The 23,370-nt window shown below is 38.7% G+C and overlaps 1 protein-coding gene across 1 annotated transcript in view; it reads right to left on the reverse strand.

The window, feature by feature from the left end:
- Positions 1-10,925: 10,925 nt before the first annotated feature.
- psmb7 (proteasome 20S subunit beta 7) overlaps positions 10,926-23,370 on the reverse strand; it is a 62,249-nt gene continuing 49,804 nt past the window's right edge. Inside the window, exons 7-8 of the mRNA XM_072565761.1 lie at positions 15,789-15,940; positions 10,926-11,175 (exon numbers count right to left, since the gene is read on the reverse strand). Coding sequence (XP_072421862.1) covers positions 11,064-11,175; positions 15,789-15,940 — 264 coding nt within the window. The 3' untranslated portion in view covers positions 10,926-11,063. The remainder of the gene's footprint in view (positions 11,176-15,788; positions 15,941-23,370) is intronic.

Raw genomic sequence — 23,370 nt, forward strand, 5'->3', positions numbered from 1 at the left:
TATTTTTCCAATCCACACATCCTAAGTCATGCCTCACCGCATCATAATTTCCCTGCCCCCAGCTATAACTCTTGCCCTGCAGTGCACACTTAACCCTCTCCATCACTAGAGTAAAAGTCACCGAATTGTGGTCACTGTCCCCAAAGTGCTCACCTACCTTCAAGTCTAACACCTGGCCTGGTTCATTTCCTAGAACCAAATCCAGTATGGCCTCACCTCTTGTTGGCCTGTCTACATATTGTGTCAGGAAACCCTCCTGCACACATTGGACAAACACCGACCCATCTAACGAACTCTAGCTATAGCTTTCCCAGTCAATATCTGGGAAGTTAAAGCCCCCATAACAACCACCCTATTACTTTCACTCTTCTCCTGAATCATCCTTGCAATACTTTCCTCTACGTCTCTCGGACTATTAGGAGGCCTGTAGAAAACTCCTAATAGGGTGACCTCACCTTTCCTATTTCTAACCTCAGCCCAAACTACCTCAGATGGCGAGTCTTCCTCCATCGTCCTTTCCACATCGTCCTTCCTCTATCGTCCTTTCCAGTTCATATAGTTCTTCCACCTAACCTGTACGCCTTATGCATCTAACCTGTACATCTTTGGACTAAGTCAGAAGTCACACGACACCAGGTCACAAGCTTTTGGAGCACTTCACCTGATGAAGAAGCAGTGTTTGTGGACCATAACATGATGTCCTACGATTTTATCCACCCCAGCTCAACACCGGCATCTTCACATCATCTTTGGATTGTGGGAGGAAACTGGAAAACCTGGCAAAAACTCAGGCAGACACAGGCAGAATATGCAAACTCCACACAGACAGTTGCCCAAGGCTACAACTGAACCCATGTCCCTGGTGTTGTGAGGCAGTAGAGCTAACCACTGAGCCACCATGCCACTCAATATATATTACATATTCTCGCACAAAGCAAATGTTAATTAGGGAACTCTATCTGCCAACTACCATGAAAACCATTTCCTTGATGAATCCACTCGTCAAACTGATTTGTGCTCTCACTGAGGCCTGCTGCAATATTCTGTACTTGATCCTCCTTTATGTTGACACACCAGTGCAATTCTGCTTTCTAAATCCAGAAGTATAACATTCAGCATTGTGCAGCCCGTTTGTTTGATACCTGTCATTATGATGTTATTTTCTTATAAAGGGATTCAATGTTTTGTATCAGTAGTTGAAAGTTTCGCTACCAATTCTTAGTTTCAAATCTCAAATCCAAGTCATGATAATGCAACCTAGGAAGAATCTTCATAGTTAGATTGGAAAGCTGGTCATCAAGGAGTCAAAATTAAATCGAGGAGGATCATCTTTATAGGATTCCATTGGATTTCTGCACATTATCGAGTCTGCACTATCATACAATAGAGTCCAGGCACAGACTATCTGAGGTACAGATGAATTTACTGCTTTATGAAAATATATCCAAGCTTCTGTGCAAATAGTAATACCTAGCAACTATTTAGAATTTGATGGAGAGATTGGGGGATGCAGAACTTCCTGTAGCAGTGTGGGTGACAGTCTGAAAGTTGGAAAAATACTCATCATTTGGAATCTCAAACCCAGAAAAAATATCCCCATTTTCCCCTTAAACCTTAACCAGCAACTTCAGAAACTCACTGCTAATCAGCATTCACTTTACTTCCACACAATTGTATATCATTGTTAGGTCAACTCACCTCATTTACATGTAAGAATCACTTCTCCTCTCCTTCTCTGAGGACCTAAATGGTCCCAATTCCCCATAAGAAAGTCAGAGCTGACTTTCAGACCTGTTGCTGACAGTAGCTCACCACTTGCTTCTCTGGGCATTCACCAACTCTGCCTTCACCCCAAAGACCCTGCATGCTCCATGGACACACTGTCCTTCTCCACCATGGCACTGGTAAACTACCAGCCTCACCACAAGCATCATGTTATTTCTTGGCCCAACTCTCAAACCACTGCAATCCTTCACTTTGGAGCTCAAGGACACCCATAACTTGCATGCTTCTGCCTGGTCATTGATAACACTATTGTTGTAGTCTGGTTATCAAACAATGACGAGTCAGAATACAGGTAGGAGATAGAATGCTTGATGTTACAGTGTAATGATAACAATCTCTCAATGTCAGCAAAACAAAAGAACTGATCACCGACTTCAGGAAGAAAGGAGGAGGACACACCCCTATTGACATCAATGGAGCTGAGGTGGACAGAGTCAAGAGTGTCAAGTTCCGAGGAGAGACAATAACCACCAATCTCTTCTGGACCTCCCATGTGGATGCGATGGTCAAGAAGGCACAACAATGCTTCTTCTTCCTCAGGAGGCTTTGGAAATTCAGCATCTCCACAAAAACCTTCACCAAACTTTACAGATGCACTATAGGAGGCATTCTATATGGGTGCACAATGGCTTGGTACAGCAAACACTCTGCTCAAGACCATAAGAAACTCAGAAGGTTGTGTGCACAGCCCAGACCATCACAGAAACCAACTTCCCATCCATGGACTCCATTTACATCTCTTGTTGCCTTGGGCAGGGTGCCAACATCATTAAAGACCCCTCCCACACCGGTAATACTGTCCTACAACCTTTTCTGTCAGACAGAAGATACAGAAGCTTAAACACACGCACCAATTGGTTCAAGAACAGCTTCTTCTCTGCTGTTATTGGACAACTGAATGGACCTCTCTAATTTTCAAATCTAATATTAATATTGCTTTGTTCATCTTCTGTACAGCCTTAACCTTGTGTACTTCACTCTGTCTAAGCACCCTGTGATCTATTTGTCCTTGTTTGCTATGATCTACATGTACTTCTCGCAGAACAAAGCTTTTCACTGTGCTTAGGTACATGTGACAATAAGTCAAATCAAATCACTGGGCACAAGTGGCACACGGGTTGCATCTTATGACTCAGTTTCATTTCTTAGTGCTCACTCACTTCGTACCCACTTTAAGGCTGTCGCCTTCTGTAACCTATAATGCTTTTTAATACAGATGGACAGGCAGGGAACACTGAACAGTCCAGGGCTGGACATGTTACTGCATGGCAATGTGTTCCATCAATGTCATATCTATACCATGTGCAAGCAAATTGTATGCAAACACATTGCACGTGCTTAAAATGAATGGCTGTGTGTGAAAATCGAAGAGAACCAATTTTTTTGTGAGATCAATGGGGACTCCAGTCATTAGGTACCGCTACAGTCAGCAAAGGGACTTATCCTACTCTAGTCAGCGAGGTTGACCAAGATAGTCAGGTCTTGGGCCTACCAGACTCTGGGGATATGTGTCTTTGCATTTGGAGATTGGGTCACAGTCAAGCCATGCAGGTTAAGTGCCTTCAGTCCAGAAATTATGGATATTGTCTAATGTTCAGAGATATTTTGATGTATCTCTGGATCTGATGGAAATTGAACTCAGGCCTCCTAGCTCAGAGGCGAGGTCACTCCACTGCACCACAAGAACTGTAAAGCTGCTCCAGCCTGAACTCACAACCTAAGCATTTCACCCACTTCTATACTGTCATATAAATACAATGTGCCTGACCAACTGCATCAGTGGTTCAGACAGCCCCAGGGTTATTGTAGGTCAGTCATGGAGTTGTGGAGACAACAGGCCACAGGGCTGGGCCATTCTCGTTTGGACTGTCTGACAAAATCTGTACAGATGTTTGTTCAATTCTGGTCAGGGAACATATCGGAGTTCTGGAAAAAGTGGGAAATTTAAATTTGGTATTAGGGTTCATTAAAAACAAGGAAACAAAGTTGAAACCTTGTCATCTTTTTTCCAAACTCAACTGTGCAAGAACAATACAATATGACTGCCATTGCATGCAGAGTGGGTGGAATAAGTTATTAGTGAAGTTAAAGTATCTGAATGTGAAGCTCTATTGGAGACAATTACATTAATCACTGATTAATGCCATCCAATCTGGTATCAAATCATGCTTCCAACAGGTCATGAAGAATACAGAGAACAAATTATGACCTTGAGTAATCAGGACAATTTCATTGTTCACACCAATTGTCCCCTTTTATTCATGGGATGTGATTGTCACTAGCTGGGAAATGTATTGTCCATTGCTCGTTGCCCTTGAGAAGGTGCTGGGGAGCTGCCTCCATGAACCACTGCTGTCCATTCGTTGTGCATAGATGCACAAGGCTGTTAGGGAGGGAATCCAAGATTTCGACTTAACAACACTCAACGAACAACAATATATATCTAAGTCAGAATGGTTTGGAGAGGAACTTGGAGAGGAGTGATGGTGTTCCCATATAATGGCTGCCCTTGTCCTTCTACATGTAATGGTTGTGGGTTTGGGAGGTGCTCAGGTAAACTTGTGACTTTCTGCAGTGCATCTTGTAGATGGCACATACATTTGCAAGTGAATGCTTGTAGATGTGATGCAAAGCAAGTGGCTTCTTTGTCCTGGATGGAGTCAAGAGACCAATGGATTGTCCTTTGCCCAAGGCTGAGCAGGTGTCTGTGGTCTCTAGCAATCTGTGCACTTCAAAATCTGTGTTCCTTCTCAATTAGCTGCAGAGACATGTCAGTGATGTACTGCCAAGTCTAATCTAAAAACAGCACGCACCAAGACAAAAGTGAAGTTAGTGGAGGATGAATGTTGGTAAATCAGACTTACCAAAGAATTGTCCCAGAAATTACAAGCCAGAACTTAACATCAGTCAATGGTAAAACATTACTTAAGTGTGTTTTCTCATTGGATGTTAGTGCTGTTAGTAAGGACAGCATTTGTTGTCCATCCTAATTACCTGTAAATGGAGTGGCTTGCTAACTTTACATTATGTACTATTTGAGTTTAAGGCCAATTCAACACATGGTGCAATTTAGTCTGTCTCTGAATTACTTGCTCAGTGACATTACCAGTCACCAGTTCCCTATATATTATTTAGGATAAATGTCACAGAAAGGGACCCATTTGGTCCAACCAATCAATGAGCACGTTTCTCTCCAAATGAGGCCCTTTCCATCTTTTCACAGTTATCTACGTCACAGTTATCTATTGCCTCCTCTTCCAAATACTTGCCCAGTTTCCCCTGAAATGCTGTGATGTTATCTCCTCTGAACATCCGCTATAGCAGCAACTTTCATATTCTTGCCATAATTTGCGTGAACAATATTCTAATTAACTTCCTATTAGATTTCTTGATGACTACCTTGCAGTGATGACCTCTAGTTGTGTTGTTCCCCACAAGAGGAAACATTTTCTCTGTATCCACTCTGACAGAACTTGTCAGAAGTTTTAAGACTTCGATTCAATCACATGACTGTCTCTGGAGCCCAGCCTGTCAATCCTCATGCACGATATATAACCACATGTTTTGGGTATCACCCGTCAAACCTTTTCTGTATCCTCTCCAGTGCTTCTGTTATCCTTTTTTTATAATTCAGTCTGTCTGGAACTAAAGATTGGTTTGCTTCTTTTTGTGGACTTGTTCACCTGCACTGCAACTTTTAGTGATTGGTATATTTATACTCCAAAATCCCTTTATTCCTTAATCCCCAAATTGACCTACACTTTTCAAGTACTGTGATTTGCTTATTCTTCCCACCAAAACGTATCATTCGCACTTGTGAACTTAATTTGCAATTTATGTATCCTTTACAAGTTTATGAGCATTCTCTTGTAATTTATCACAACCTTTCTTAGTATCAATCATTACTTATTTGGTGTCACCCACAAATTTAGAAATTATCTTTGATTTCAAAATCTAAATTCTGAGCGTTAGCTGAACAGCAGTGGTCCAGCACTGATTCTCCAGGAACACCATTTTCTATTTTCTGATACTCTGAATAACCACCCTGTCCTTTCACTTTCTACTTTGTCTTGAGGGCAATTAGAATCTATTCTGTCATTTATGCCCTGACTTCACATTCGCTGACCTTAGTCTAATAATGGGATGTCTTTTCTTCCCCATTCAATCACAGGATTGGGGCATCACTGGTGAGGCCTGCATTTATTGCCTATTCCTAATTACCCAGAGGGCAGCTAAGAGTCAACATGACTGTGGGCCTGGAGTCACACATAGACCAGACCAGATAACGCTGGCAGCTTTCCTTCCCTAAAGGACATTAGTGAACCAGATGGGTTTTTCCTGACAATTGATTCATGGTGGTCATTATTGAATTCTTCCTCCATCTGCCATGGCGAGATTTGATCCTGGGTACCCAGAATCTGGGTCTCTGGAATAATAGGCAAGCGATAACATCAGTAGATCATCATTTCCTCAATGTCAATGGTCTTTTGAAAATCCAGATAAATTGCTGTGTTGACAAGATTACCTGCCTTTTTACATCCAAAAAAAAATTAGCAAGATTCATTAAGCTGAATGGTCTTTTTAAAATTCAGAATGACTATTCGCTAAAATGTTTCTAATTGCTAGGTGTTCTTCCATTTATTCTTCCTACCATTAATGTTAGCCTGACTGATCTATAATTCACTGAATATGTCCTGTTTCTTTCACATGGGATTTACGTTAGCTAATCACCGGGTCCTCTGGCACACCTTTTGCTACCAAAATATTAAATGGGTTGGAGTGCCTCTGCTACTTTCCTTTAAAATATTTTTCGACAGTATTCACTCTAGAAAACAACTAAACTAGGTGTGATTGAGGTTCACAAGGAGGAGGTATTAGAAATCCTGCAGAGTGAGAAAATAGATAAGTGCCCTGGGCCGGATGGGATTTATCCCTAGGATCCTCTGGGAAGCCAGAGAGGAGATTGCCAAGCCTTTGGCATTGATCTTTAAATCGTCATTGTCTACAGGAATAGTGCCAGAAGACTGGAGGATAGCAAATGTGGTTCTCCTGTTCAAGAAGGGGAGTAGATTCAATCCTGGTAATTATAGACTAGTGAGCCTTACTTCAGTTGTTGGTAAAGTGTTGGAAAAGGTTACAAGAGATAGGAATTATAATCATCTAGAAAAGAATAATTTGATTAGGGATAGTCAGCATGGTTTTGTGAAGGGGAGGCCGTGCGTCACAAACCTTATTGAGTTCTTTGAGAAGGTGACCAAACAGGTAGATGAGAGTAAACCGGTTGATGTGGTGTATATGGATTTCAGCAAGGCCTTCGATAAAGTTCCCCACAGTAGGCTATTGCACAAAATGCAGAGGAATGGGATTGTGGGAAATATAGCAGTTTGGATCAGTAATTGGCTTGCTGAAAGAAGACAGAGGGTGGTGGTTGATGGGAAATATTCATCCTGGAGTCCAGTTACCAGTGGTGTACCGCAAGGGTCAGTGTTGGGTCCACTGCTGTTCATCATTTTTATAAACGACCAGGATGAGGGCATAGAAGGGTGAGTTAGTAAATTTGCAGACGACACAAAGGTCAGTGGAGTTGTGGATAGTGACGAAGGATGTTGTAGGTTACAGAGAGACGTAGATAAGCTGCACAGCTGGGCTGAGAGGTGGCAAATGGAGTTTAATGCGGACAAGTGTGAGGTGATTCACTTCGGTCGGAGTAGCCGGAATGCAAAGTATTGGGCTAATGGTAAGATTCTTGGTAGTGTAGATGAGCAGAGAGATCTCGGTATCCACTTACATAGATCCTTGAAAGTTGCCACCCAGGTTGACAGGGCTGTTAAGAAGGCATACAGTGTTTTAGCTTTTATTAATAGAGGGATCGAGTTCCGGAACCATGAGGTTATGCTACAGTATTACAAACTCTAGTGTGGCCGCACCTGGAGTATTGTGTACAGTTCTGGTCACCACATTATAAGGAGGATGTGGAAGCTTTGGAAAAGGTGCAGAGGAGATTTACTAGGATGTTGCCTGGTATGGAGGGAAGGTCTTACGAGGAAAGGCTGAGGGACTTGAGGCTATTTTCATTCAAGAGAAGAAGTTTGAGAGGTGACTTAATAGAGACATATAAGATAATCAGAGGGTTAGATAGGGTGGACAGGGAGAACCTTTTTTCAAGGATGGTGATGGCGAACACGAGGGGGCATAGCTTTAAATTGAGGGGTGATAGATATAGGACAGATGTCAGAGGTAGTTTCTTTACTCAGAGAGTAATAAGGGTATGGAATGCTTTGCCTGCAATGGTAGTAGACTCGCCAACTTTTAAGTACATTTAAGTAGTCATTGGACAAGCATATGGATGTACATGGAATAGTGTAGGTTAGATGGGCTTCAGATTGGTATGACAGGTCAGTGCAACATCGAGGGCCGAAGGGCCTGCACTGTGCTGTAATGTTTTATGTTCTAAAATACATGGGTGCAATCCACTCTTACTAGAAGCTTGACTATTTTTGAGTCTTTGTATATTTTTAAAAAATGTTAAATATACTTGCCTCATTATTCAACATCAAGATTATTTGCTCTATCTCCCTGGTTATATGAGGGTAAAATAATTATTAAATATTTCTGCCACCACTGTTGTAACCTGCGATATTATCCTGCTCACTACTTAATGCGCTTATGCGCAACACAACTTTGTTTTTATTGATGCACCCATGGAATATTTTACTGTTCTGAATTTCTTGATCATTTCATAGCTTCCTTCCTTTCCTTATTGTTTTTGATGTCGCTCCTAACCTCTTTACACTCACTTGTACCATGCACTCGTCATTCTCTATTTATGCATTTTTCAAACATCAATTGTTCCCTTGTGACTTTGTGGGCCTATGCAGTCCTATTGATGTTTAGTTTGTTCCTTTCCTCCAGATGAATATATTTTGTTGCACTTTGTTGAACACTCTTAAAAGTTGCCCGTTCTCCTTCATTGTTTAGAGACTGGAGTGATCAGGAGCATCATGAAGCTTCAAGATAAAGGAAGTTATCAGGTCAAGTCACTACAGTTTTATGTTCGACAACTTCGTTGCAAAACTGTTAGCTTTGAAGTCACATTTCCTTCCTCTGAAAAGCAGAGTTCATGGGTGCTTGATTTTCTATTGGGACTTTCTGTTGCAGATGACAGCTTACAGTATATGCTGACTGTACACAGGAGTCATGGAATATCTTATAAAACATACGGCAATTAACAATATGATGTAGTTACTGACATCAGCATCACTCAAGTTGGTAGCTTTCCGAAGATATAGCTAGAAGTCCAACCCCAGGACAGATGAAAAACCGCATTATCAGAGTTGCTTTTCTTCTGATGTTTATCTCAAGCTTTAAAGTAATATTGAGGAAGCACGTTGGACATTCGGAGAGATTTCCCAATGAAAATCTAACCATACAGCAAATCAACTGAATTAACAAGTAGTAATTACTGTATGGCTTTATAAAGCAAGGGAAGGCAATGGCTAATGGCATTTCACGAGCCTATTAACCACAGACCTAGGTAATGTCCTGGGGACCTGGGTTTAAATCCTGTTAGGGCAGTTGATGGAATGGGAATTCAATAAAAATCTAGAATTAAGAATCCAACGATAATCATGAAACCATTGCCAATTGTAGGCAAGATGCTTTTTTTTTACCCCCAACATGACTCCTAACCTACAGCAATTTGTAAAATTAATACACAACTTTAAAAAATTGTGACTCTTAACTGCCCTCCTAACTATTAGGGATGGGTAATAAATGCTGGCCTGGCCAGCAATGCCCACATTCCTTGAATGAATTAAAACAAAACTACCAGAATTTCTTTGAATTCCCTCCTGGGATCTCAGTGAGACCAAGATTTAGTGGCCAACCCTAACTGCTTTTGAGATGTGGGTGGTGAGATGTGGTCAGTGGGGTGGGGTGCATACATACACTCACAGGTCATTTCAGAGAGTATTTAAGCATGAATCATTTATCACACTGCTGTGTATGGAGTCACATGTAGGCCAGAGAAGCATAGTAGCTTTGCTCCCCTAACAGACATTAGTGTATAAATGTATTAAGCTATGATCAATGGTTTCACAGTGTATGTACATGAACGTGTGGATTTTTATACTAACATGATTTGCTCTGAATGATTGGCACATTGATGTTTAGTTTGTTAGGCTTAAATGTTACTTCCAGAATTTTATTAATGGAATTTAAATTCCACCAGCTATGGTGGACTTGAATAAACTCCCAAAATAATTAGCTGGACATCTGGATTACTAGTCTAGGGACATTACAATTAAGCTACTGCCTCTGCCCCAAGCCAAAATATTTGAGTGTAAAATTAATGGACAACTTAAATAAATTGGGACATGGCTACTACATAAATTTACTTTCTACCATGACATTTGGTCCAACAAGATCTATAATTATCAAGTCACAAACAAAACACATATATTAAACTATATAAACGTTTAAAGAAATGGAGCCAGAGTAAGGGCGAGTGTTTTAGTACTAATTCTCACAATAAGTTAGCAAATCAATAACATGAGACCGAAATCAGATGTGTGTCACAATAAGAGATCTGAATCACTCAATATTCATTTTATGTGAATTGTTAGCAAGTGCTGAGGTGACGCAGGAAACAAAAATAAGGTGCTAACAGATTAGTTAAATTGCATTAAGGCAAACAAACCTTTATGTACATGAATGTGCGGATTTTAATACTAGTATGATTTGCACATTGATATTTTGCTTCTACTTTCATAGTCAGTTATCAATGAGCTACCTATTCCTTCATATTTAATTGGAAGTCTGACCTTACATGCACAGTGATATGTTTAATAAATAGCACTGTACAGAAAAGACACATTTTCATTGCATAAATATTTCAAGTTGCTGCGCTGACCAAATACCCAAACGATTGTTAGATAGTAGCGATGGCAAATTTATTGCAAAACCTAACCTTTGACTTTCTAATTTTGGAACCATATTGACAGATGTTCGAACCTAGTTGGATTGGTGCAATCATAACCAGATAATAATGTAATAAAGGATTTCTTAGAAATAAAACTTTGCTACTATTACATAAACAGGGAACATTTTTCCAGAAATTTAAATAACACAACTTGTGGATGTTAAGGAAATCTTGGAGACGAACTTTATTTGTAAAAATTGAACTGGTCTCCAGTCATTACACACTTAATTCAATGTAAAGACACCTTAGAGCTTTAATGTACATCCAAATTGAGGAGGTATAAAAAAGGTTGCAATCTTCAGGATGTGTCCATTGTGTGTACAACTTCCTCCATAATGTCAAGTTCCATTGGAGCAACTGTTTCGGTTAGGTATGCTGTTACCCCCTTCCTGTACTTATAGCTTCCTTGCCTGGTGAGACAAAAAAAATGTAATACACAGTAATCACCTACAACAAGAAAATAAGAATGTCCCTTAATGGTAACAAAACCATTACATAGTTGTTTACTTGTCATTGATTTCGCTAAAATTCTCAGCTTTCAAAGAGGACACAAGGATAAAAGGTGCATCTCTTGTAGGTGTGACACACATTTTTTGGGATATTCCTTCTTCAAAAAGCAAAGAAAAAAAATTAGCTGCTATCAACAAGCTATTTTAAGTAAATGTACATAATTGACTTCAGTTGCTTCATACTTTGCAGTGAAGTATGTTTTCCCATGTACAGAATTTATGCTGAAAACAATATAATGGTTTTGCAGAGTCTTCAAAAAAAGGACTGCTCCTCTATTTCTGGCAAATGCTGACAGAAGAAACAATAGTTGCAAAAAAAAAACAATCGTATTGTTAAACAGATGCTACAGATAAATTAAAATTCATTATAAAATAACCAATTCATGCAACAAGTGGGAGCGTGTTGATAAACATTTCAATTTATTAAGCTTTGTAGAATGTCAAACCACATAATTCATTGTATTTCTGCAAATATTAAACTTGCAATTAAAATGCATTCAGACCAGGGAATTTTATTGAAGACAAAGTTAGCGAGAAAGGTGTCCGGATTCCCAATAAACTGAGTGAGAATAGGATTATAGACTAATGCATCTTCTATTAATTTGTTTACAGCAAATCATAAGATGTACAACTTGGACAACTGTGCAAGTTACAGATATGAATTAGACTATCTTTTGTGTGATCCCTATGAAACATGAACCTGATATATTTTGTATTTCAGATATATTTAAATTACAATGCAGGCTAAATGTAAAAAAAAGTCCCCATCTTTGGATGAGCCTGTTACAGTAGTTCAGGTGAATATTAGATATCAACTTCAAAGACGAGGGAGCTCTGGTGTTTTGACTCCATTTTGCCCACAAATGCCACCACCCTTGACAACAAATTGGTCATCAATCTCATTGCAGTTTCTATGACCATTCCTTAACAAAATGGCTGTTCTTGCCTCCATAATAAGAAATGCAAAAGTAATACAGTGCACAAATTAAGGAAACTATGGAAAACAGTTGATACATATTTGGATAAAAGAATGTGGAGAGGCAATTTAAATGAAATGGTGCAAATTTAAAGGGTACACAAGAACAGAGAGATCTGGAGTTCCACATACATCAAACTCTGAAGGCAACCAGTCAATTTTACAAGGCTGTTGATAAAAGCATAGGTATCCTTAGCATTTGTAAACACCTCATCCTGACTTGGAAATATATCCCTGTTAATTCATGGTCATTCAGTCAAAATCCTGAAATTCCCTTCCTAAGGCAATTTTCAGGTCTACCAACTGGACATGGTCTGCAGAGATTCAAGAAGCAGCTCACCACCACCTTCTCAAGGGCAACATTTCAACAAAGTGACAGATTACTCCAATACTTTGTACCTGGGTACACGTAACAATAAATATAATTCCTAATTCTAATACAAGGGATGAGCAATAGCTGCTGGCCCAGCCATGACACCAACATTCCTTGAGTGAATGTACAGTCATGGAATACAAAAGCAAGGAAGTGATGGTGAACCTTTATCAATGAAATCCACCCAGTGGTGAGATTTTATTTGGAATACTATGGCCAATATTCTGGACACATGTTTTAGGAAGTATGCAATAGCTTTGGATAGTGTGCAGAGAAGATTTACCATAACTGAATCAGGAATGAGGGACTTTAATCATGTGAGAAGCCAAAAGAAGCTGGAGGTGTTTTCCTTAGAGGTGATGGGAAAATTTGATAGAGGTGCTCAGAATTCTGAAAGGTGTTACTCAGGTACATCCAGATAAAGCAATTTCACCAACAATTTGTGTATAGCAACCTGTACACTTGTAAAGGAGAATTAACTGGATAGCTCATTCAGAGATTTAATGGACTGAAAGGTCTCCTTCAATGTGGTATAATTCTACACATAGCTAGAGATCAAATGCTATAAATGCAATGTTTCTTGGTCTGAGGGGTTGATTTACTAAGAGGAAATGGGTTTAGTGCCCTAGGTAATAAGAGGCTGTCTCATTGAAGGCTTTATTCAATGACTATTCTGGCAAATAAACAGGAAGGACAGACACCAGCAGCACTCAGATTTCAGAAAAGGATCCTGTAATTTGGATATATCTTAGAAGTGGAAGAAATTTCTGTGAAAATTGAGGTGTAGTGGATACAAGTTCATAAGGTGTATGAATGATTAAAAGTATTTTGTTGATACAAAAATATTATACAGACAAAATGAAACAGCTTTTCCTGATTAATCACAAATACAAAATCTCAACCAAAAAAATCATATGGGCTACACTGATAAATTAGAGACTGATAAATTGTGAGAATAGAGAGATCCCAGATCAAACACGTTGCTTGTATGGTGGTAGCTAATCTGAATAATAGTGTGGTTATTACAAGGAGCAACAGCCCTACACAGGAGGGAAAAAGTCACACTGGCTCCTCTCTCAATCATTTTTCAATGAGTCCACTGAATGTGAATAGACTTGAATGTGATGTTTGCCAGGGCCAAATCAAATCACTCTTGACAGCAAAACTTTCACTTAAGGTTATTATTTTTGCAAGGTCCCGAGGGCCACAATGGATTATTGAATTATGTCAAAATATGAATCAGGCCTTAAAGGATGCCAGCCCCTGATTGGCTAACAGTGAGGCAGAACTTGATCATCATGCTGTGAGATAACCTGAGACACTTGCGATCAGCTCTTATCAAGTTGATGTTTAAAAACAAACATAGGTGTGGGTGTTGCTGGTTCAGCCATTTACTGACAGTCCCTAGATGACCTTGAGAAGGTGGTCGTGAGTTGTCTTTTGAACTGTTGCAGTCCTATTTGCTGCAGGAACCCACAATGCTGCTAAGGAGAAAGGTTCAGCATTTTCACCCAGTGACAGTGAAAGAATGGTGACATGTTTCAAATCAAGAGGAGTGTGACACCGAGTGGTACATGCAGATAGTGTTTCCATGTACCTGCTGCCCTTGCCCATCTAAGTGGTCATGGGTTTGGAAGGTGCTGTCTAAGGATCTTTGGCAAATTTCTGCAAAGCATGTTGTAGATGTTTTCGGTGCTGAATGTTTGTGGGTGTGGTGTCAATCAAGTGCACTACTTTGTTCTGGATGTTGTCAAGCATGTGGAGTGTTATTGGAGCTACACGAATCCAGGTAAGAGGAAAGTATTCCATCACATACCTGACAGGCTGCAGTGAATCAGGAGGTGAGTTAATCACTGTAGTACCATGGTTTGTATTAGCTTGCAACCTTATAAGTCATACCCATTGGTAGGGGCAGTGAGTCAATTGCCACTGAACATGTCCACTCCCAGATTTAGGCTAAAGGAGTCATAAGTTTTAAATTAGAGATTAACATCTTTCCCCTCTCATGTTTTAAAACTATGGTTCTGAGGGCATATGAAAATTTTGCTGTATTCCACATAAGAGCTCATTATTCAGGTTTTAATACTGAATTCCAAAATGTTACTAAACATTGAAAGGGTAGGCTGGGGGTGTGGGGATTAGAGGAGGTCCAAGGGCATCACATAAGAGTCTGATTCTTTCTTACACTATCTCCACAAAAGCAGGGCTAAGATACAAAACATTTGTTTAAATTACTCTGCTACAATACAGTATAACTCATATTACTGCATCCATCCTGACTGCGAAAAACTCACTCAGTGCAGGCTAGGGATTATATCTGAAAGCATGTTCTGACAAAAGGTCATCGACCTGAAACTTTCTATAGATGATGCCTGGCCTGCTGAGCATTCTACATTTGTTTAAAATCTGAAACCTTCTTGGACGATAAATCACAGCTCTCTTAGTTATTGCTGAGGCTCTCTATCTCCATTTCTTATTGCTACTGTAGAGCAACAACTATCATTTTACAATTAGGTGGTTAATCTGGAAAAAAATGCACCTGAAATAATGTACCGTATTACACTTGTGAATTAGTTATATGTTCCATGATCTCTTCTGAATGGCCACAATTACAAACTGGATGAGTATTTGCAATTTTCCATTTGGGTTGTAACTGTCAAACCCACCATCTCTCAGGTTGAATATCTTGGTTAAAATGTCTTGCTTTCCTTTTCCCACTCAAATTAGACATGAATGGAGTCTTATAAGAAAGTAATATTTATGTTTACTGATAAAGACTCTGACCATGAGACACTTTACAAATAGTGCCTGTACTTTAATTAAATTTTGCCCAAGTTTACAAAATTAACCACTGGCAGAGCTCAATATAGCCAACGTAAGGATATTTCATCCTCTTTTGTAAGATTTCTTCGCTTAAGCTTCTGACAAAGTCACATTTGGACTATTTATGCTTAGAAATGGTGTAGCCAGTCTTCTATGAAAGCTTCTCACTATGTTCCCCGCTCCCTATGCAGTTCCATCCCCGTCCCCCCAGGAAAAAAAAACGGTTGGAGATCAATCTGGAACTCATTATACAAAGAATATTTGTCCCTAGGTTTGCATTATCACTTTACAATGTGAATTTCTAAGTAGTTAACAATGCAAAGAAAATCAAAACCTGCTTACCGTACACCCTTTTTATTGGCAATATCAAAAGGTCTTAGGTAGTCCATCTTATTCTTCGTTATCACGCACAAATCAATGTTACTTCCAGATCCCAGATCACTGAAAATACCTGCAGCAATGGCATCCCGTACAAGCTGCTTAGCCTCTTCTTCCTAATGGGCAAGGTTTGCAGAAATATTTTGTCAGCTGGAGTTAAGATAGAAAGTTCAACTACTTTTGGAAATAATTAAACATGAAAGTATCTATGCAAGTGTGTTGAATTACAATTCGGAGGACAAACTTTTTTTTATTTTCAAAGAATGATTTGCTGATGATATTTATTTGCAGTACTCATTTGAAGGACAACTTGAAGCACAGTGTCAATATTAACTGGATGTTTCCAGCAAGCTATTCTTTCCATTTCAGACCTCCTTCTCTACTGTCAAATTCTCTTGACTATTTCATTTTCCCCGTACAACACTCAGCATTATACATCACAATGAAAAAGCAAGAGCTCCCTCTGTTGACAGAACAATGGAAACAACTTCACTTACACAAGCTTTCTAATTGCAACTGTTTTTGTTTGCATTTTAAGCAAACTACAGGAATTTTGCCGACTATTTTTCACCATATCTGGGATTGCATGCATGTGCTAAGGAAGGTGCATCATAAAAAAAGCTTTTTTTGTTGATACGAAGTGAATGCACTAATTGTAGATTTAACACTATCAGCAGTATAACATGCTAAATGTTTTGCAAATGGCATGTCTGGAAGTCAAAGGACGAAATCATAAGAAAAAAATTAAATTTAGTTAATTAACTGCTTGCTCCTAGATGATGCTTTGCAATATAGTTTGTAGTGCTGCACGACCTTAGTCTGCCTTCAAAAACTAAAAGAATAAAAACAGTCACCAAGTATACTTCATGGGTTTTAGCCATTGTGATCCTGAAAAAAGGTTTCAAACACACTACCTTCACCAGTATTACATCGTTAATAAGACTAGGTGCCACACATGAATTCATGGCATATAATGTAGAAAGACCACTTAAAAGGTAATGCAAGCTACAAGGTGCTCTCAATGCTCAAGTGAATCTGAAGAGAATTCTAAACTCTCTCAACAACAATCAAGCCTATTCCCTATGCATCACATACATTCTCTTGTGACTTGCACAGTACAAATGGTAGTTATTAAAAACATTCATATTCCAATGCTTATTTGTTCAAGGGCACATACATTAAATTATTAAACTTCCTGATTTTGTAGATTTGTTTGCTTTTCCCTTTTATCACAGATCTTTTTCAAGCCAACTAAAAAATGTATCCAGCTAATCCGCTAGCACAGAAATTTACCTTAGATTGAACTGTATGTACGTTTTAAATGAGTCAGTTAGGAGATGTTACATCTCACTGAAGGACAATCTGAAGCTAATGAGGGTAGCTAATGGAACCTCTGTAAATTGGAAGGCAGAGAGAAAATAATGGAATTACTGTCATAATGGATGACAATAATGACAATAGACAATAGGTGCAGGAGTAGGCCATTCTGCCCTTCGAGCCTGCATAATGGGCAAATTGTTGGGGACCATGAGAAAAGAGTGAACAGCTGAGCACTTGGACTACAGTGGCAGGGTCAGAGAGCTGGTACTGATTTATGAAAGAGAAATCATGTTTGACAAATTTACTTGAATTCTTTGGAGATGTAACTCAAAAGTTGATGGGGGGAACCAGTTGATATGGTTTATTTAGACTTTCAGAAAGTTTTTGACAGTTCCACAAGTTATTAGTATGTAACATTAAAGCACATGGAATTGGAGGATTGTGTATTGAAATTGATCGGAAATTGGTTAGCAGTCCAAAAAAAAAGTAGGAATTAATAGGTCTTTTTCTGATTTGGAGGCAGTATCTAGTAAGACATTGATGGACCACAGCTAGGACCATAGCTATTCATAATATATATTGATTTAGATGAGGGAACTAAATATAATATCTCCAAATTTGTATTTGACACAAAGCTGAGTGAGAGAGAGCTGAGGAGGATGCAGAGATATTTCAGTGCCATTTGGACAGGCTGAGTGAGTGGACAAATGCATGGCAGATACAGTACCATGTAGATAAATGAGAAGGTATCCACTTTGGGAATAAAAACAGAAAGGCAGATTATTAACTGAATTGCTATCACTTGAATTGCTCAACAAAACCTGGGTGTTCCTCATACAACAGACACTGCACACATTCAAAGGTGCAGTGATAAAGGAGACAAACAGTTTGCTGGCATTCATAGCCAGAGGATTCAAGTAAAAGAACAGGGACATCTTGCTGCAATTGCATAAGGCTCTGGTGAAACCACACCTGTTGAGAGTGTGGTGCTGGAAAAGCAAATCGACGTTCCCGGCATAAGCCCTTCAGGAATCCTGATGAAGGGCTTATGCTCGGAATGTCGATTCTCCTGCTCCTCGGATGCTGCCCGATCTGCTGTGCTTTTCCAGTACCTCATTCTCGACTCTGATCTCCAGCATCTGCAGTCCTCATTTTCTCCTGGGACCACACCTGGAATTGTGCGCAGTTTTGGTCTCCTTATCTGAGGAAGGATTTTCTTGATACACAGAGAGAATACAACATAGACTTACCAGACTGATTCCTAGGATGCGGGACTAACATACGAAGAGAGGTTGCATTGGTTGGGAATATATATGCTGGGGTTCAGAAGAGTTAAGGGGGGAGACCTTATAAAGTTCTGACAGGGTAGATGCAGGGAGGACATTTCCCATGACAGGGTAAACCATTTCGGACAGAGAGGAAAAATTTCTTCAAGTGGCAAACTTGTAGAGTTTGCTACCACAGAAAGCAGTCGAGGCAAGAACATTTAATGATTTCTAGGAGGTGGTCGAAGCAGCACAAGGGCTAAATGGATCAAAGGGTATGGGGAAAAGCAGGAGGATTCTATAACCAGCATTTAGCAGTGAACGTATAGAAGAAATCAAAATGATGCAAGACACCCATGAACATAAGCTGTACTGAGTGATTACAGAATTTTGGATTGCCTTCTTCAGCAAATGACTTCACAATGACAATGCAAGAAAATCGATCATTCCAAAATTAGGAAATAAAAGCAGGAAAAGGAATTTGTTCCTCAGTTGAGCATTAACCCACATCAGATCAAAATTAAATGGTGACTTACTTTCACCTCTAAAGTCAACACTAGTTCACATCATTAACACTACTGAAATTCTCACCATGGCTTTAAAATTGCAAAGTAAATTCTTTCAACATTCCCCTTACCAACCTTCCAGTTCCATTTCACATGCAGAACTTTACAAGGTGCAATTTTTTTTTAGAAAGATGGGACATGACAACTGTTGCCTAAATCTAATTGCTTGAGAAGGTGGTGGCTTGCTATCATCTTGACCTGTTGTACTCCACGTGATGTACAGGAAAGGAACTTCAAGATTTTGACCCAGTGACAGTGAAGAAACAGCAATATAGTTCCAAGTCAAAATGATGTGCAGTTGAGAGGGATGCTTGCAAGTCATGATGCTTCAATGAGTTCCAGTCCTTGTTCTCTGGTAGTACAGATTGCTTTTCCTATTATGTTGACAAAGCAGCCTTGATAAATTATAGCAAGGCATCTTGTGAATGATTCACACTGTTGCCACTGTGCATTAGCTGTGAAGGGAATGAATGTTTAAGGTACTGGCAAATGGCTTTTTTGTCTTGAATTGTGTTGGGCTTCTTGAGTTTTGTTGAAGTTGCATTCACACAGGGAAGGGGAAATTATTCCAGCCCAATATGTTAAAAGTCAAAATTCTGGTAAATGGTAACGTTCCAGATACTGTTGAGCTTTCAGGGATAGGAATGCCATTGAATGCTAAAATGAATTGGTTAAATTCTCTATTGCTGGACATGATCGCTGACATTTGCTTGGCATAAATCCCACTTACCACATATCAGCCCAGACCTAAACGTTGCCCAGGTCTTTTTGCACACTGGTACAAATAGTTTCTGAGGAAATGCAAATGGTTCTAAATTCTGCAATTATTAGCAAGCAGCTCACTTTGGAAGAAAGGATATTGATGAAATGACTTAAGATGGTTTGATATGGGATACTAACCTGAGCACTTAATTTCAAATCAGTCATCTTCAAATCTCTCCATGGTTTCACTTCATCCAAGTCCAAATCTTCCTTTAACAACCCTCTCAGACAGCCTACTCTGATCTTGAAATTTTAGATCACTGCATATTTTCTCTCCCAATTGATTCACGTTAGATTATAGTTCTCATGCTTCTACATGACAGTTGTCAACACAGCATTAGCAATTAACACCTATTTCATTCTCAGTCCAGGAATAAATAGGAACAATTCAAGCTTTCAACCACTAAATGTTGTGTTATGTAAATTTTTATTAAGTGCATTTTCAGCCTGCGTAAGATACACAACGATTGTGCACTATTTTTAAACTAAGTAATTGTTTATTTTCTACATATATACGACAGACACAGACACACAGTTTAGTAGTTCCTCAGATTCATCAGTCATTCAAAATTATGGATTTTCATGCACCAATTTTACTCTAACAAACATGGAAGCTTGGGAAGGGAGTGGGGTTGGAAAACACGAAATTTAGTTCCATAAGGATTTTAAAGTTCCTGCAAATTCCAGAGCTGCATTACTAGCAAAGTTATGAAATATAAAATAGATGTCCTACGAGATTGCTATTGCTTATACAGAGCGGATGCTGCCAGTTTATATCCTATTGTCTCGCAGCTGTCTCTCAAGCCCTTCCTTTATCCATTAGGGCAACAAAAGGTAATAAAGGTTCAGGACCTGAGGGTTGGAGGCGAAGGTTGAATCTGTTATTGCTACCTGTAGTGCACTGTGTGTCTTCTCACAATAAATTTTTAAGAATCAAGGAGATTTTACCAGAACTATGGATTGTGTTTGTCCATCTCCTCACTAGTCAAATTAAAGTTTACCAGCTTCCTGGATATATTGTTCAGTGATCCCTTTGTGATTGTAATCATTTTTTCTAACTGATCTCTTCATTAACTACTGTTGTTACCCACTATCTAAAGTCAGAGGCAAGATTTTTGAAGACACTATTTCCCTTCAGAACGATTACATTTTGAAATAATAGACTTTCAAATATTGACTTAAGTACACATTATAGTAGGGAGCGGAGATATCATCACTGCAACTGAAAGGGTGTTAGTATTTTTTGCCACAATCTTGATGGGGTTTTGTGCTATTGTACATTTAGTTGGACCAACGAACAATGTTACAGGCTTACTAAAACCATAAAATTTTTCACCAGGTGCACAGAGTGGGATTTTTATTGGATAGATATGTCTTTGAAGATGGTCAGTGAGGAACAAATAATGGCATAAATGTTGCATGGGCAGCCATGATCCAAGTACAAACTATTTTAGATGGCCATTTGCTTTCCTAATTCAAATCACTTGTGAAACAAATTCTCCGCATCACTGTAGTTACAGGCTGAATATTCAGTTTATTGGATCTAAATGGGAATATTTAGCTGCAAGGTCTTAAGATTCTTTCCAAAATATCAACCAATGAAGTTCAATTTTCAAAACAAAAGATAGCAAACTTATTAATCTTTCAGAACAGGGATCAGGAATACTTAAACAATTTTCAAGATCAACTGTAAATATTCAGAAATATTTGTGTTCTTTTATTTTTGAAAAGCTATTAAAATCACTAACTTAATACAGTGAAAACACACAACTTGTTTACAATAACTTACTCTCGGCATTCTAGCCCCTGGAGCTTAAGTGTTTACCTTAAAGGAGCCTGCACAGAGTAATGCTGTACAACACAAGTCATCTGTGACAAGCTGCCTTTACAGCACTATCTGTTCACCTCCATCAGACCATCACAGAATGTGTCCCAGGGCTCTTATGTGCAGCTCGATTTACTGCCAGATGACAAATGAGCAGCACTTGCAGAAAGTGTGAAAAGGTCTGCACCAGACATGTAACGGTCACCTCAGCTGTATCACAATCCATGGCAAGCTTAAGCAATACCAAAAGTCATTAAATTGACCACTAATGGCCACTTTCACAAGGTACCAGAGGAATGAACACAGCATGAAATAAATAAAAATCTCAGTATGTACTGCTAATCAACAACTGTGTTTGTTAAAATATTTATAACATTACCAATCTGCTGCATTTAATACGAAGAGGCACTCTAAGCATTGTCATTTTAAGAGCGTGATTTATACTTGCTGCAGGACTGAACTTCATGTAGGCTTGGTTACTGGTCACAAAACCTGAGATTATACAAATTAGTTTCTGACAGTACTATACTGCATCAGAGCTTTTATTGAAGAATTGAACACCAACAGGAATTTGATCAAGGGAACAGTCTAGACATTTTAAAAAAAAATTGGAATTCCAAGCTTGGAAGCAATGAACTTGCATATAAACCTTGATTTTAAGCAATTATGAGCAAGCAATGAAATTGGCCACAACTTTTTAAAAGATAGCACCTTCATATGAAAATGATTTTGAAACTTGGAAACATCTTTGTTGAAAAAATGTGAAACATTACTGTCCTACTTCAAATTAATACACCATTACAGATTTTTAAAAATTGTTTTACAAGATAAATATTCTTCACAAACTCTACCCTTTGTATTAAAAATGTTTTCATTTAAAATAAAGCTGAAGACTTAAAAATAGAGTAATTAATAAAAATTAAATTAAAACAAAAAACTCGCATTTCATGGTTTCATTTGTCTTAAAAAGTGCTGTGAATTGTAGTCAAATGTGCAACATAGGAAATAATTTAAGATCCAAAAACAACTAAATTACAATGACCAGATAATCTATTTTACAACACAACAGAGAGAAATATTGGCCAGGACATCAGGAATGTTTCCCTGCTCTTCTTTGAAATAATACAATGGGATCTTCACATCTAAATTTTACATCTAGAGATAATAGATGGGCCTCAATTTAGTGTCTCAACTGAAAGAGTTGAGACAATGCAACATTCCCTCAATATTGCGTGCGAGAGTCAGCTATGATTTGTGCCAAAGAAATTGGAATACATCTTTTAACATGAATTTTGTACTCAATCATTTAATCTACAAAATAATTGGACAACATTCCTGTTAATTGTTTCTCAATTAGAGGCTAATTATATTCAGATGGTTGACATTAATTGGAGACATATCTGTAAACATAGAAAACAGGAGCAAAAATAAGCCATTCAGCCTTTAGACCGCGCTCCATCATTCGGTGTGACCATGGCTGTTCATTCAACTCACTACCCTGTTCCCACTTTCTCCTCATATAACATTTTATCCCCTTAGCCTGAAGAACTACATTTAACTCCTTCTTGAAAACATTAAATGCTTATGTCTCAACCAATTTTTGTGGCAGAGAATTTGACACTCTCTGGATGAAGGAATTTCTCAGCTTTGTAGGAACAAGCTGAACTTTCGGTCAGTGGATCTACATCTATTCAGACTAAGTTCTAGCTCCATTCTTTACCAAAAAGTCACATGAATTTTAACAATTTTCCCAATATCAAAATTAAATCTAACTAATAGTTATTGGCATCTTTGACTTTGGTAAAATG

Source organism: Chiloscyllium punctatum, chromosome 49, assembly GCF_047496795.1.
Source record: "Chiloscyllium punctatum isolate Juve2018m chromosome 49, sChiPun1.3, whole genome shotgun sequence".
In the NCBI taxonomy this organism is placed as follows: domain Eukaryota; kingdom Metazoa; phylum Chordata; class Chondrichthyes; order Orectolobiformes; family Hemiscylliidae; genus Chiloscyllium; species Chiloscyllium punctatum.